The following is a 14,904-nucleotide window of genomic DNA, read 5'->3' on the forward strand; positions in this document are numbered from 1 at the left end:
TTGAATGTGACTAGATTGTCCCCCTACACACACACACACACTGACGGATAGTACGTAGGTCAGTGTTTGAGGCACTAGTTGTTGACCATCTTGAAGCTTGGGATATATGTGCACTGCATGGTTTGCCAAATGAGTAAGATGAATGAAGAGTACCATCATCTACAAAACTGTATAGAATTAGTTGCTGGTTGAGAATAGGTCATTTATGTAAATGAGAAAGAGGATAGGTGAAAGAACAGAACCTACGTCACTCCTGCATTGGTAGTCAAACTTAAAGAGAGGAAGCTGTCAACCAATATATATATATATATATATACAATGAATGACCAGAAAGGAAGCTGCAACCCAATTACAGAGAGTGGCAGGTAGACCAAAGGATGGCAGTATATTAACAGAAGTCGATGCCAGAGATGATCAAAAGCTTTGGAAATGTCAAGTGACAGCACAAGTTTCTCCATACCTTTCAATTACACATGTCCAATGGTGAATGATGTAAGCTAGGCAGTCATCTGTGGATCTTAAATGGTGGAATCCATACTGGTGGTTGCTGATTACTTATTCAGCCTGTAGTGAAAAAGTTGGCTATTGATGATGTTTTCCATTATTTTAGTGAGGATGCAGTGGCAACTGGTCAGTAGTTTAATGATAGACTTCTATCTCTCTTTTTTGGAAAAGGCCAGATATGTGATTGCTTCCACATGTTGGGATAAATATAGGATGAGTGTCAGGCGGCATCGGTGAATAAGCTACTCCAAACTTGTGCTCCCCAGTTTACCGTTATTGCGAGTGTTTTTTCATTGAAATTATTTATCAAACGGAAACCTTAACAGCGGAATACTCCAGTACAACCTGTAAGTACTTATAGTGTATTAAATCATCCAAGTGTAAGCACTCACAATGCCTACCGTACTCAGCAAAGATGGCGGCATCAAAAGCCAATGCTGAACGAGGACCACGTGTCTCGCCAGCACAGTGCCGTCGATCACCGCCGACAAACCTATTACGTGCCGCAGCTGCAAAACTGATGTCACAGACAGAAAAAAGAGCATATTCTGCGATTTCTGTTGCCACTGGCTGCATGCTTGCTGCACGAAAATAGACGAAGCTGCGCAAAAGCTACTTATCGAACTTAACCAGCCGTTCTTCTGTTCGCTGTGCCTCTCTTCGGTAAAATAACTGAACATAGGTAAACGTGTCAAACCTCGAACAGCACATCAATGCTTTAAATGAAACTTTTACCTCCAAATTATGTGCAGTCGAAGCTAAGCTAGAACAAATTGAAAACCAGTGCAACACAAGCTCTACTTTGCGATCTAATCGCATCAACGGTAAACGACTTGATGGAGGCTAAACACAAAAACTCAACGCCATCATTTTGAACTTCCTGACGGAAAATCATTACAAGAGGACATCAACAAACTAGCTGAAGAATGCAACATCGATCCTAAGAATATCATCAGGTGCCATCGTTTCGGGCCTATAAATAAAAGGAAGAATGGAACGAACTTTCCACGCCTAGTAAAAGTGACTTGCGACATGCCGACAAGCACATCAAAAATAATAACAGCGATCAACAACAACAAGTTCAAAGACACCTGTCCCCAATTGCGCATACATGCACAACCAGATTTATCATTTGCACAAAGGGAACAAAAACACCAGCTTCGAAGAAAAACGTCAAAATGGTGACAACAGTTGAACCATCGATTACAGACGAGATAAACTGGTGAAAAAAACCAAGTGATACCACTAGCAGCCACCATGGAGACCAGCATGCAGGCACCACATAGGAAATGTGCAAGACCAATGTGGTCCAACATATGACTCACAAAACCCTACACATCACCAACATCCGTGGCCTAAACTCCAACCTGAATAGTGTTCACTACCACCTACAGTCTACCAAACCCCACCTACTCTTCCTGGCAGAAACTCAAATCTCACCTCCCCCCCCCAGCACCACTTATCTCAACCCTCCAAACTACTCACTCTTTAACAATTTTCATCCTAAGGTTGGTGTCTGCACATACATCTGCTCTGACATACCTTGCCAGCGAGCACCCAACTTTGACCTTTAGTTGAAAATATCCCTTCCCCACTCAGTCCAATTAATCTGCTGTCTCTATCGCTCCCCCCAACACAACCAACCATCCTGAGCTCTTTAATTTCCTCTCCCTAAAAATCAATTTTCTCCAATCCCACTTTCCCAACAGCGAAATGATCCTCCTAGGAGATTTTAACATCCACAACACTAGCTGGCTTTCCTGCTCCAGTTGTACAGATCTTGAAGGCAGAGATGCTGAAACATTTGCCATCACTAATGACCTTATACAACTTGTCCAGATGCCAACCAAAATACCAGATAACCCAAACCACTACCCAAACACCCTAGATCTCTTCCTCACCAATGACCCCTCCAAAAACACAGTGAAAGTAGTGACCTTCCTCTGGGCAATTCTGACTACAACCTAGTGCTCATCTCCTCCCCCATGCAACAACGTTTACACAGACACTCCCATGCAAGAATAGTTTGGCACAATAACAGTGCCAAGTGGGACAGCCCTGCAACTTCTATGCCTCATTCCCATGGTTGGACTATTGTTTCCAGCCTTCCAACCCAAACATATTCACCAAGCTTATTACCAAAGTAATCCTCACCGGCATGAATAGATACATTACACACAGCACTCTGAACTGCCATTCCCTAACGAAAACCTGGTTTTCCAAAAGATGTGCCAAGGCTGTAGAGATGAAACACCAGACATACCACAACTGGCTGAAATCAAGAACCTCATCTTCCTTCAAAGCTTACACCGAAATAGATGCATAATAGATGCAAAAAAAAAAAAAAAACTTCCAAAAAAAGAGTTCAAAAGAGCAAAAAGCAGGAAACTAGCAGCCGAGCCTTTTGGTCTCTCGCCAAAACAATTGGCCGTAACTTCTGTCCAACACTATTCCCACCCCTATCATACCCAGATGGCCCTACTGCATCATCACTCACAAAAGAAGCAAATCTTCTGGCTTTATACTTTGCTTCAAATACATGCATAACTGACAATGGTAAATGTCCCCCAACCATTCCAGACACCCAACATACAATGCCCCTGTATCCTTTTGCCAGGATGAGATCAGAAAAATACTGTCCAAATTAGACACAAAAAGTCTCCTGGCCCTGATGGCATTCCCCCAATTGTTCTGAAAGTTTGTGCTCAAGAACTGACCCCTATCCTATGTCACCTATATATACTCTCTTACTCCACTGGAATCTATCCCACAAACTGGAAATTGGTCTGTATTCAGCTCATTTCCAAGAAGGGTGACAAGTCACTGCCATCCAATTACTGCCCTATCTCGCTTACCTCAGTCCTGTCAAAAGTAATGGAAAAAATCTCCTACACTATCTTGAAGACACTCACCAAATAAATGACCGCCAGTATGGCTTCCGCCACTGCCGATCAACAGGAGATCTATTCACATACGTCACCCATCTCTGGACAAATGCTATGGAGAGGTTTGGCAAATCTGAAGTGGTTGCACTAGATATCTCCAAAGCCTTTGACTAGGTCTGGCACAAAGGCCTACTAGGCAAACTACCATCATTCGGTCTGACCCAGGACTTCTGTAGTTGGATTGCCAGCTTTCTGTCTGGATGCACACTGTGCGTGATGGTGGACGTCTCCCTATCCTCTCACCACTCACTTAATGCTGGGGTCTCACAAGATTCTGTCCTCTCACAACCCTCTTCCTGCTATATATCAATGACATACTGCAATTAACCTCCAACCCAATACACAGTTTTGCAGATGACAGCACACTACACTCCTCGCTTGCATTTGATAAGCCTTACCCTACATAACTCACCTCACCTCAACCTACAGAACATCAACCACCACCACCCTCAACTCCAATCTCCAAGCCATCCTACAATGGGGTTCGGATAACCTTATAAATTTCAACGCCAATAAAACCCAGTTCTGTACTATTTCCCATAAAAAAGAACCATTTTTTTCCAGTATCCTTTTTGATGATGCCCAAATTTCCAGACAGTTTGAGATGTCACTTCTTGGAATCACCCTCACATCAAACCTCTCCTGGCATAAACATATCACAACAATTGCATCCTCAGCCTCAAAAAAAGCTAGGATTTCTCTTTTGCTCAAGACGTTACTTCACCCCCGAACAGCTATTAACATTATACAAATCGCAAATCCGCCCAACTATTGAATACTGCTCCCACATATGGGGCCCCTAAAAGCTCTCTCAAAATGCTCAACTCAGTACAGAGGAGAGCAATTAGACATATCAATGATCCATCCCTTACCAACTCTCTCTCCCCCCACTTTTAAACAGACATATGGTCTCTGCAGTATGTATATTCTCCAAATATTTCCATGGGAAATGCTCATCTGAAATAACATCAATAATTCCTCCGCTCAGTACTAAGCTCATTGGAACACATGCAGCTGCTGCGCAACATCCCTTCACAGTACACCTAGAAACAAACAGAACAAGTTTCTTTTCCTCTTCCTTCATCCCTGCACTGTGGAACAGTCTCCCACCTGCTGTGTTTCCCAAGGAATACAATTTAAAGTCATTCCAATCAAATATAAACAAATTCTTCCTTTCTCAACCCATACACAGTACTAATGTACTATGGGTTGACCAACCAACCTTCTGTGTATGGGCCAAACATAAAAAAAAAAAAAAAAAAAGCTCTGGAGCACAATGTTTGAAAACAAATGGAGAGATGCCAATGTCTTTATGTTGGAAAACTACAGGAGGCATATGGTGCTCAGATTCCAGTATGGTAGGTGGTGATTAGGTAAAGTAACAGTGATGCCATCAGGGTGGAAGTGTAGGTGAACAGAAGTTGTCCAACAGCCTTAGCAAGGAACTAAAAATCATGGCTTCTGTTTGAACAGAAGGCAAGTTTTTGGCTGTAGACTATCATGAAGTCAGATTTAGATTTGCTGCATGCTTTGATATAGGCAAGGTGAAGTTCTTGATGCCAACGTAAGCGTTATTAAGCGGAATTTTTTTCTTCAACTGCTCCAATACACCTGTTGAACTAGGCCTTGAAAACAGATAAGGATTCTGGGTAGAATGGGGGATGAAGGCTTTCATGCCAGTAAGGATAGTTTCTGTTACTCGTTTGAGGCATACTTTGGGATTGGATGAACTGAAGCAATATTCAGACCATATAAAGGATGAGTTGAAGTTCCAGAGGTGATCCATTTAGCACCTTTCAAGTGCCAGAGTATGGGAGATCAGGAGTGACTTGAGGAAGGACCTTCCGTGAGAGAAGAGATTTGTACAAAAGTGTAGTCTAAGTTGCTGATAGGGAGGTGACCTCTATAGTGTATTTTGAAGGGAGAACTTTAAAAAAAGGTCCAGAGTAGCATTGGATGAGTGAAGAGAGTTATCCCTGTCTCGCTGACTTCAGTTCTGCCTTATGCCCGTTGTACTGTGCTCTGCTGGTTAACATCTATTTATATCCCATCTCCAAACCAGCTTCTCTTTTTCCTCTTTAATTCTTTCTACCTTTGTTCTTTGAAGTAGCCTTCCTCAAAGATTTCCTTCATCTGTTTTCAAAAAACATAACATAATTGCACCTTTCTTCTTGCATTTTTGCCCACACATGGCACTGATGTACAGTACTCTTGATTTTTTGTCTGTGAACCAGCAATATATATATGTGTATGTGTGCGCACAATATACAGGGATATTAGGCCTTAGTCTATGCTTTTGATGTAGTTTTGTATATATAATATATATATATTGTGTGTGTATATACATATACACATTTGTTCAAACTAATCCCATTGTTATACCGGATTGTGGTTGTCTCACGTGCTGTGACAAATTGTATTTGTGCTCTGAAGATGCTGGATAGAATATCAGTCTGTGTTCTCATCGATACCATTAAAATTAATAAACATGTATGACGAACAAATAAGCCTTCCCACATGTCTGAGGGAAGATATGTAGCCAGAAAAACTAGAAGAACAGCCCTCGTATATATACAGAAAAGTAGTTCAAAAACTACTCTTCTGTATATATATATATATATATATATATATATATATATATATATATATATATATATATATATATATATATACGAGGGCTGTTCAATAAGTAATAAGACTAATTTTACTGTCACGAAACCACTCATCACAATATTAATTTCTGTGGAATAAAGAAATGTTGCTGTCTGTATTAACAAAAGAGGTTGATAGATGGCGTATACGGGCTGATGTGCCAGAGTGTCATGTGACTAAATGCAAGCTTGCTTCGGCACGCCTACGAGCCGCGACCAGTCATCGAAATGGAAGCATCCTTGGAACAGCATTATGCGATTAAATTTTGTGTGCGTTTGCAAAAATCAGCATTGGACACTTTTAACGTGATACGCGAAGTTTTCCACGATGAAGCAATGTCAAGGGCAAGTGTTTTTCGCAGGCATAAAACTTTTAAGGAAGGAAGGCAAAATGTTGAAGATCTTGAACGTGAGGGAAGACCTTCAACGTTCAACACAGCAGTGATTATCAACAAGGAGGATTGCAGAATTACAGTATGCCAGCTGCATGTTGTCCTGAATATTTCTGTGGGAAGTGTTCACTCAATCATGGCTGACCATTTGGGACTGAAACGTGTTTGCACCTGATGGATTCCCAAACTCTTGACACCAGAGCAAATGCAGCATCGAGTGGATGTGTGCACAGAATGGAAAGAAAGACTGGAACAAGAAAGCGACAACTTCTTAAAACGCATCATTACAGCAGATGAAGCTTGGTTGTATCACTATGACCCTACAATGAAACAACAAGGCAGTGAATGGAAGCATCCGTCTTCGCCTACCCCCCAAGAAAGCAAAAACTGTAAAATCGGCTAGTAAAGTTATGACCATAATGTTTTTTTGACTACAAAGGCATTGTTTACCAACACGCTGTAGAACCCGGGAATACTGTAAATGGCTCATACTATGCAGATGTTTTACGGACAATGGTACAGCATGTCAAAAGGAAGCGTCCATTGCTGAAGAATGGCTTCTTATTGCACCACGATAATGCAAGGCCACATATTGCTGGTTGTGTAGTGGACGTTTTGCAGAAGAACAACATAGATATCCTACCACACCCTTCATACAGTCCTGATCTCGCAGTTTCCTCAGCTCAACAAACAACTAAGAGGCCACCATTTCGAAAGCAACAAAGCATCTGTAAAAGCTGCGGAGGCGGTTTTGAAAGAACTCTCAAAAAAAGGACTTTCACATGTGTTTAAGAAGTGGACGCAACGTTGGGACAAATGCATCGCGTCTCACGGTAGTTACTTAAAAAAAGACCATGTAAATGATGATGATTAAAGGTTATCTGTTTTCTGTATAAATATAGTCTTATAACTTATTGAACAGCCTACATATATATATATAAAACAGGGGCAGGCAGTATAAACAAAAGCAATCACAGACCGACAAAAATGCTCCTTTCCTTAATTAGCACATCAGTTGTGATTTCCTGTATTTCTTTGTTTACATCTACTATCCTTCCCACACTGTGAATAAATATGGTGACAGAAGCAACAGTGGTTTTATGAAGGTTACCACCTTCATGTAGTGTAAAATACATAATATTACTATAAAATGGACATGAAACTAACCAGTATCCTTTCCTTTAGTGTTACCTTGTGATCAGCATTCATTTTACAAAATTATGGACTCTACAACTGTGTTATAAATATTTTAATTTCCCGACGTCTCGACCTTCATATTAAGGTCATCATCTGGAGTATACACGTATATATACAGAGACGAACTAAATTACATTTCACATAGTATGCTGAAGCGACAATGATTTGATCAACGATTATTCTACTGGCCTGACCTCTAGTGAAAATAAAATTACAATAAATAAATGAAATAAAATAAATTAACTACATCAAAGTTATATTCTATTTCTCTGATGTTATCTTAAATAGAATATAACTTTGATGTAGTTAATAGATAGCATAGATAGTTTTGTTACAGTGAAAATGATGTCCTAATTTAACATGACAATTGTCATATGAAATTTAGGATCCTGGATTACCTATGGTTCTGTTTAAAATTAACTCTTAGGGAGAAAAGTTAAGTGGGTAGAATATGTGCCTTCCATATGCTTGGGATTTTTAGACCACCATCATTGTTAAGATTAGGGTGGTTGATAAGAATTTCACATGCCTCATTAAATTTATGTTCATACCATGTTTTGGTGTGATGTCAACACTCCAGGGTGGACCAGTGGAGGAAGTGGATCCTTGGATGAGTTGAGTAAGTTCTTTAATTTTGCAGGAGATTTAAAGGTGGCTTTAAGGTTGTATTTTTACAGTATTCTGTTTATTTTGTCTGATATCCCTTTAATGTATGGAATGGTTACAGTTTTATTGTAGTCTTGTTTATTTTTAAATGAGGTCTTGTACAGAATTTTCTTGATAGTATTTTGGCCATTTTTTAGGAAGTTATTGCTGATAACTTTTAATTCATCTTTAAGTGCTTGTTCATTGGAGCAAATCTTCAAAGCCTAGTTTTTGTGTTGGTAGGAATTTTTTTTTAGTATATATTGGCCAGTATGTGTCAGTTTCCAGTAAACAGTGAAGGAAAGACTGCTAGTGTCTGTTGGCCAGATAGCGAAAACATCGTCAATGTATCTAAGTCAGACTTTGGGTTTTAAAGAAGAGGAATTTAGAGCACATTGCTCAAAATGTTCCATGTAAAAGTTAGCGGGGGGGGGGGGGATAGTGGTGAGCCCGTGGCTGTGCCTTCTTTTTGTAGGTAGAAAGTGTTTTGCCACACAAAATAGCCAGAACGTAGTACATGTGCAAAGAGCACTGTGATATTGGTAGGGAATTTGTCCTGTAATAGACACAATCCTTCTATTTTTATTTTCACTAGAGGTCAGGCCAGTAGAATAAGCATTGATCAAATCGTTATCTCTTCAGTATACTGTAAAATCTCGTATAGAAAAAAACATAGTAATATTTTTTTCTATGTCAATTTTACATGGGAAATTAAATTTACATAAAATAATGTTTAACTCACTTTGTTGTATTAAATCTGGTAACAAATTGTTAGAATATTTTTGTAAGAACCACTAGAATTGTAAAAACAAAAAATAGGATTAGGCAAATAGACCTAAGGCTAGCGAAAATTGTGAAGGTCGCCGGATTACTAGTTTTCCCGCCAAAACTTAATGATAGCATGGGTGGTGGAGAAAAACCTCCAGTAAATCCTGGGGACTTAATTTGAAGAAGGGCCAAGATCGGGATAGTGAGATAAAAGGCAGAGATTGAGGGGCAAAAAGCTCTCGATTTGAAGTTGATTCCTGTGCCAAGCCTTTTCCGAGGATGGGGAGAGTCACATTCCTGTGAGCATGCAGTTCCGACGAAGATGGGAAGTTAGATAGCAGTAGAGATGGTCATTTCGAGATGTCCTACCATATGATTCTTTGATGATCTACATGTGTGCTGTAGTATTGCTGCCGTAACCTAGAGCCCAATTGGAATATTTTTTTTGGAAGAAACGGAACGTATACCTTTAGGATCTAGGACTATATGTAATGAGCTGGCAAAATTGTAAGTAAGATGTTTTATTTTAATTCCTAGATTGTGAAAATTAAGCGACGAATGTTGGTTTATTGTCGATTAGCAAATAAAGTATTAGAGAAGTCAGAAAGCCTTACTTCTGTTTGAATGTGAATAAGTAGTATATAGAGTTTTAAGGAATTTGCTAATGTTGTGTAATGCAAAGAAATTGAATGTGAATTAAGCTTTAACTTTTTTCTGTTTATAGCATGAGTAAAGATAAAGTCTATCCACATGTGTGAAAATTTAATGTCTTTTTTAAGCTTAAATGATCGTATGGAAAATTAGACAAGTGATTTGTATTGTCTCCATTGTTATCTAGTTGTATTAGGCTGAACCAGACACTTGATATGTACAGTTTAAATTTTGTAATTAATTTGTCTTAGAATGAATAAACATGTTTGTTTTGTTAATAGCTTGCCTGATCTTGCTTTACCAATGCACTGTCTCATAAAAATATAGAACCTGTGTGACCTAATAATAGTGATAGCCACGACTGACTGATTAATTGATAGGAGTTGCTTGAGATAGAAGTAATTTAAGAGTTATTTCCATGCTCAGCTGAATGTTTCACTTGTATGTAATGAAAGAAAAACAATTCTTTTACATGATCCTTAATGGCGCAGTCAAAAAAAAAAAATTTTTTTTAAGGGTCATTTCTAGTAAAATACAGCAGAGAAAATTAAGGAATTGGTTCCAGCCAGAAGCTTTTCCTAAGTCTACAATTTAAACACATGAAATAGCATACTTACAACCTTGTAAAAGGGGGGGGGGGGGGGGGGAAACCAAGGTAATAGACTAAAGGAATTAAGAATAATTGCGAGTTTTGTGCATGAAGAACTAGCTCAAGCAATGATGATAAACTCGGTATTACTACTGATAAGAAAAAGACATCGCAAAGATGCAGTCCAACATAAAATAAATTTAAGGGATAGATAGATAGTAATATGTGAAATGTAATTTAGCTTGTCTCTATGTGTATATAAATATGTGTGTGTGTGGATGTATACTCCAGGTGATGACCTTAATATGAAGGTCAAAACGTCGGGAAATTAAAATAATTATTTATAGAATGGTTGTAGAGTCCATAATTTGTGTAAAATGAAACTAGCCAGAGCTGCTACTCTTTCTGGGAATCATCTGCTAAAAACCTGTTTAACTGGGATCACTATCCAACTATCCTTCAGCTGATGTCCATAAATTAAACAACAGCAAATGCTTTCAATAACACTGAGCCACTTACTGGAATTTCAAAATTTCTTAAGCTATTGGACACAGTGATGATTTAATATAGAGTAGGCAGATTACAGGTAACAATAAGTAAGAGCTGCTTGTAACACTGTGGCAAATCTAGGAGAAAGAGACCCTGGCAGTATATTGTTGTAGGAGGCTTCAATCAAGAATAAGTGATAATTTAAAGTAGTGGTACTAAGACATAAATTACCTATTACTGAAGTAATGATATGATCAGTATAAAGAAAAAAAAAAATAAAGTAAAAAAAAAAAAGGCTATTTTCAATTTCATATAGAAAGGTGTAAGTATATATAGTGTAAGTACAGTTAGTTTCCAACTTACACAATTTGAGTTGGAGTTACATGGATTCTTAGATATGAAGTTGTAGTACTTCAGTTTGGCTAGCACCACTTTGCACATAGATGGTTTTCATATGAAAACCATCTATTATGTGCAAAGCTGACACACAACTGATGTATCATTGCCATTTTGTTTTTTTTCCATTTTGAACACAAGTTGTCTTGTTAGTAAACAAGTAATACATACTGAAAACAAGATGTGAAGAGAAAAAATACATGTATTCACAGCAGTAAGAAGTGCATCATGACTATGGAGACTCAAGTAGATATAAGTGATGTGAAAAAAAAAAAGGGAGGGAATAAATCAGTAGACTATTAGAACTGTCATAAAAGATAAGTTCATGTTGTGCAGCACATTTAAAGTTTAGCCTATGCATATGCAATACTGTCATTTCCAAAAAAAAGAGGCATAATAATAAAAGAAATGAAAAATCATTGACGATTTGGATTGAAGACTGCAACAATAAATGTCATTGTGCCAGAGAAAACCCAAAATGCTATTGCATGCTCTCAACTGATTTAATGGATGGAAAAACTGTCCATACTAATAGTATAGACAGATTATTTTCATAAGCAGAACCTGTTCAGCTTTAATTATCTGTTGAAATGGATAATTTAAGCACATTTAAACTTGTGCAGAAACCTTCCGAATGAATTAACCACATAAGGACTTGCTGTATACATGTGTGTATATGCATAAATATATCAATATGAATTTCACTTAACACATGATGCTAATTCTTTTCATCTATATTATACATTCAACTCTCACTATGGCCAACAGTGGTTCCGATACATTTGCCAATGAAAGTTGACTGTATCAATTTTGTATGGTATTTATTTGTATAAATTAATTGAAAACTAGTAAATAGGTCATGTTTAGAATAAATATTTATTAACAACTTGAATAAAGTAGTTTTTCAAATGATTTTTGTTTAGGAACCAAAGAAGCTGATTCGCTATAGAGATAACAAAATAGTTAGTGTGAAAGGAGAAAGATACACTGAGGTCAAATCAGAAGAATCAGAGGATATGAGGAAAACATATGTAACTCTTAAACCTGCACGCCAGTATCGCTTTCATTAAACCAGAATAATTTGTTTCATTTATCACTATGGGCATACTTTTTCTGCTTGGGAACTTATTTAATCTTGCAGCTTCAAGTAGTCATTAAAGTACTGCTTCTGTTTGTTAATGTACAAAAAAATTCATTTATATATATATATATATATATATATAAAGCTGTGAATATTAAAATCAGTATTGAAAATTAGATATAACTTTCATAACTTGATTTAACAATAGAATGATTATTAAAATTTTGCAGTAGCTTTAAACTTTAATAACTTTTGCACGCATAAATAAATTGAGTAGCATAATGATAGCCAAATTGGTAAAGTCTGTTTTAATGAGTATGGAGTCATAGCTTCAGTGTGGCTATTCATTGAGGATAAGCAAGTGAATGACTAGCCATATGGTGACTCTCTGATCTACTTTTAAGAGTAATTCATTCAAGAGCTCATTTGGATTACAGTGGCAAGGAGCACCTTAAAAAATGTCTGTGTTCACCATTAATTAAAAAAAAAAAAAAACTTTTTTTTTTTTTTGCTTCATTTTCAGAAGTTGCTAACTTCTTTACTGATTTTTAACTAAGTAAAGAATACATTTTCACATTTTAGCATGTTTTTTTCTAATGTAACATAAAATGAATTAAATTTTCCATTTAATATATCCAATTTGTCTATCATGTGCCAGTCAAAAATTATTAAAGTTATACAGAACTATATAACTGCACTCAGTCTAGATGTAGTTTTAGATATTTTTAATTTAAAAAAATTTTTTTAAAAACCCAAGAGGGGGGGAAAAATTGCTGCCATCCAATTTTTGGGATTTCCTCTTTCCTTGTGATACATTTTCCAAGCAAGCCACATGTGCACTTGGGTGATGGATGCTCAATATATGAGGACATTGTTACATTTTTTTTTTTTTTCATTTCGTATCAGTATCAACTTCATTTCATTCATCTTGTAATTATATCCATATTTTGGCAGTTATGAGTGATGTATGATGTTTACATTACCTATGTAGGTGCACACAATGTTAAAAGAATATAAAAATTTTAAGCCTTTTTTATTTTGCTTTTGTTTATGTGTTTATACCCTGTGTTTCCTGTACAGTAATTTTTATTTGCTCTTATACAGCATAGCATGTCAGGTAAAAATCTATAATAAATGTACAAGGTGTATAAGTTTATTTCTTGTATGAACAAAATAAATTTCTACTGGAATTTTGTGTATAACCTTGTAGATAAAAATATTCATACAGTAATTTAATTGGATGGTGTTAAGCTTTGGTTAAATGAAACAGTCTTTTACATAAGCATGTTTAATTCTTTACACTTTCTACTTCTATCTTAAGTCGACTAAAAGGCAGAAATATATTGCAGAAAGAAAATGCAGTAATAGTCTCCTCTCTCTCTCTCTGCATATAGTTTCAACTTGAAATTCAAAAATGTTTTTGCTATAAGAAGAATTCCTCTTCAAGATCCATCAGTTTTGCATTTATAAGTTACATTTAATAATATACCAGTGCTCTGACCACTTCTGAAGTGAATTTAAACGAATTTTGCTGTACTGTGAAATTTATTATGTGCATGGGAGGCACATGCTACCTGTCATACCTCACCATGAACTCATGACTGTGTCTAATAACCTATTTCACTCATTCACTACTCTCAGAGTAAAAAAAAGTCAAGTCCTCTACCCATACTCTTATGCAACTTCCAGGGGATAGACCCTTGTTCTCTTCCATCGGCTAGTCATGTGTTGAAAGATGTCTTCAGCATCCAACAACTAAACTTTGTAACCCACAAGCCTTGAAATCTATAGCAAGCATGTCACAGAACTGGTCACTTGCATCCAGATCCTCTCCACTATTCCCAGATAACCAAATCTGTGCATTTTTGAATATTTTTTTTTTTTCTGTTTGGTCTTGAGTTAGACTTTATTCTCAATTTAATTTTGTAATTATTATTTTTTTAAAAAAATGGAATTCCACACCTAATATACAGATTGAGCAGTCAGTAACATAGCATTAATTAATAATGAAATCTTTCCATTCAGTTAGAAAATGACAATGAGGAAAAAGACCATTATAGTAGTATTGTACAATGCTGTCCAAAAGCTAAGAACGAACTGCATTTTACATTTTTACCTATATATATATATATATATATATATATGAAAAAATATTCATGACTATAGCCAAATCTGGACATAAATTTATTGCTAGCATACTAATAAATTATATTACAAAAAAATGTGTTTTAAATTGCAGTACGTTTATTTAATGTAAAATTTTTCTGTTATAATATATCTTTCATTATTCACTACCTTGCTTTTGTCTTTGCCTTTACTTATTTAACTTTAATTTTCGTTAATATGGTCAGCTGCCTTAACTTCCGACTGCCGCCTATACTATATCTTATCTCCCACGCTCTATAGTCTAGCAAATTTATTTGTTTATCGACTGCACAAGCTAGACTATATACTAAGTGTAAGAGTATAAGAAGTTAGTCCAAAGACAATGCAGATATCTTAATCGTATTCCCCACTTTAATCTATTCTAACCTTAAATTAGTAGTGGCAAAATTAAATAAGAATCGAATATACTTCTCTTATGCAGGTTTGAATT

At 36.6% G+C, this 14,904-nt stretch overlaps 1 protein-coding gene across 5 annotated transcripts in view; it reads left to right on the forward strand.

Moving 5' to 3' along the window:
• The window catches only part of LOC150097825 (CUE domain-containing protein 2), a 408,650-nt gene extending 395,152 nt beyond the window's left edge, over positions 1 to 13,498 (forward strand). For all 5 annotated transcript variants that reach the window (XM_090406327.1, XM_090406324.1, XM_090406326.1 and 2 more), the window contains one exon: positions 12,151 to 13,498. In XM_090406327.1, the coding sequence (XP_090262453.1) occupies positions 12,151 to 12,297 (147 nt within the window). In that variant the 3' untranslated portion in view covers positions 12,298 to 13,498. The remainder of the gene's footprint in view (positions 1 to 12,150) is intronic.
• The last annotated feature ends 1,406 nt before the right edge of the window (positions 13,499 to 14,904 follow it).

This window comes from Typopeltis vanoorti, chromosome 16, assembly GCF_054136105.1.
Source record: "Typopeltis vanoorti isolate ZY-2024b chromosome 16, IOZ_Tvanoo_1.0, whole genome shotgun sequence".
NCBI lineage: Eukaryota > Metazoa > Arthropoda > Arachnida > Uropygi > Thelyphonidae > Typopeltis > Typopeltis vanoorti.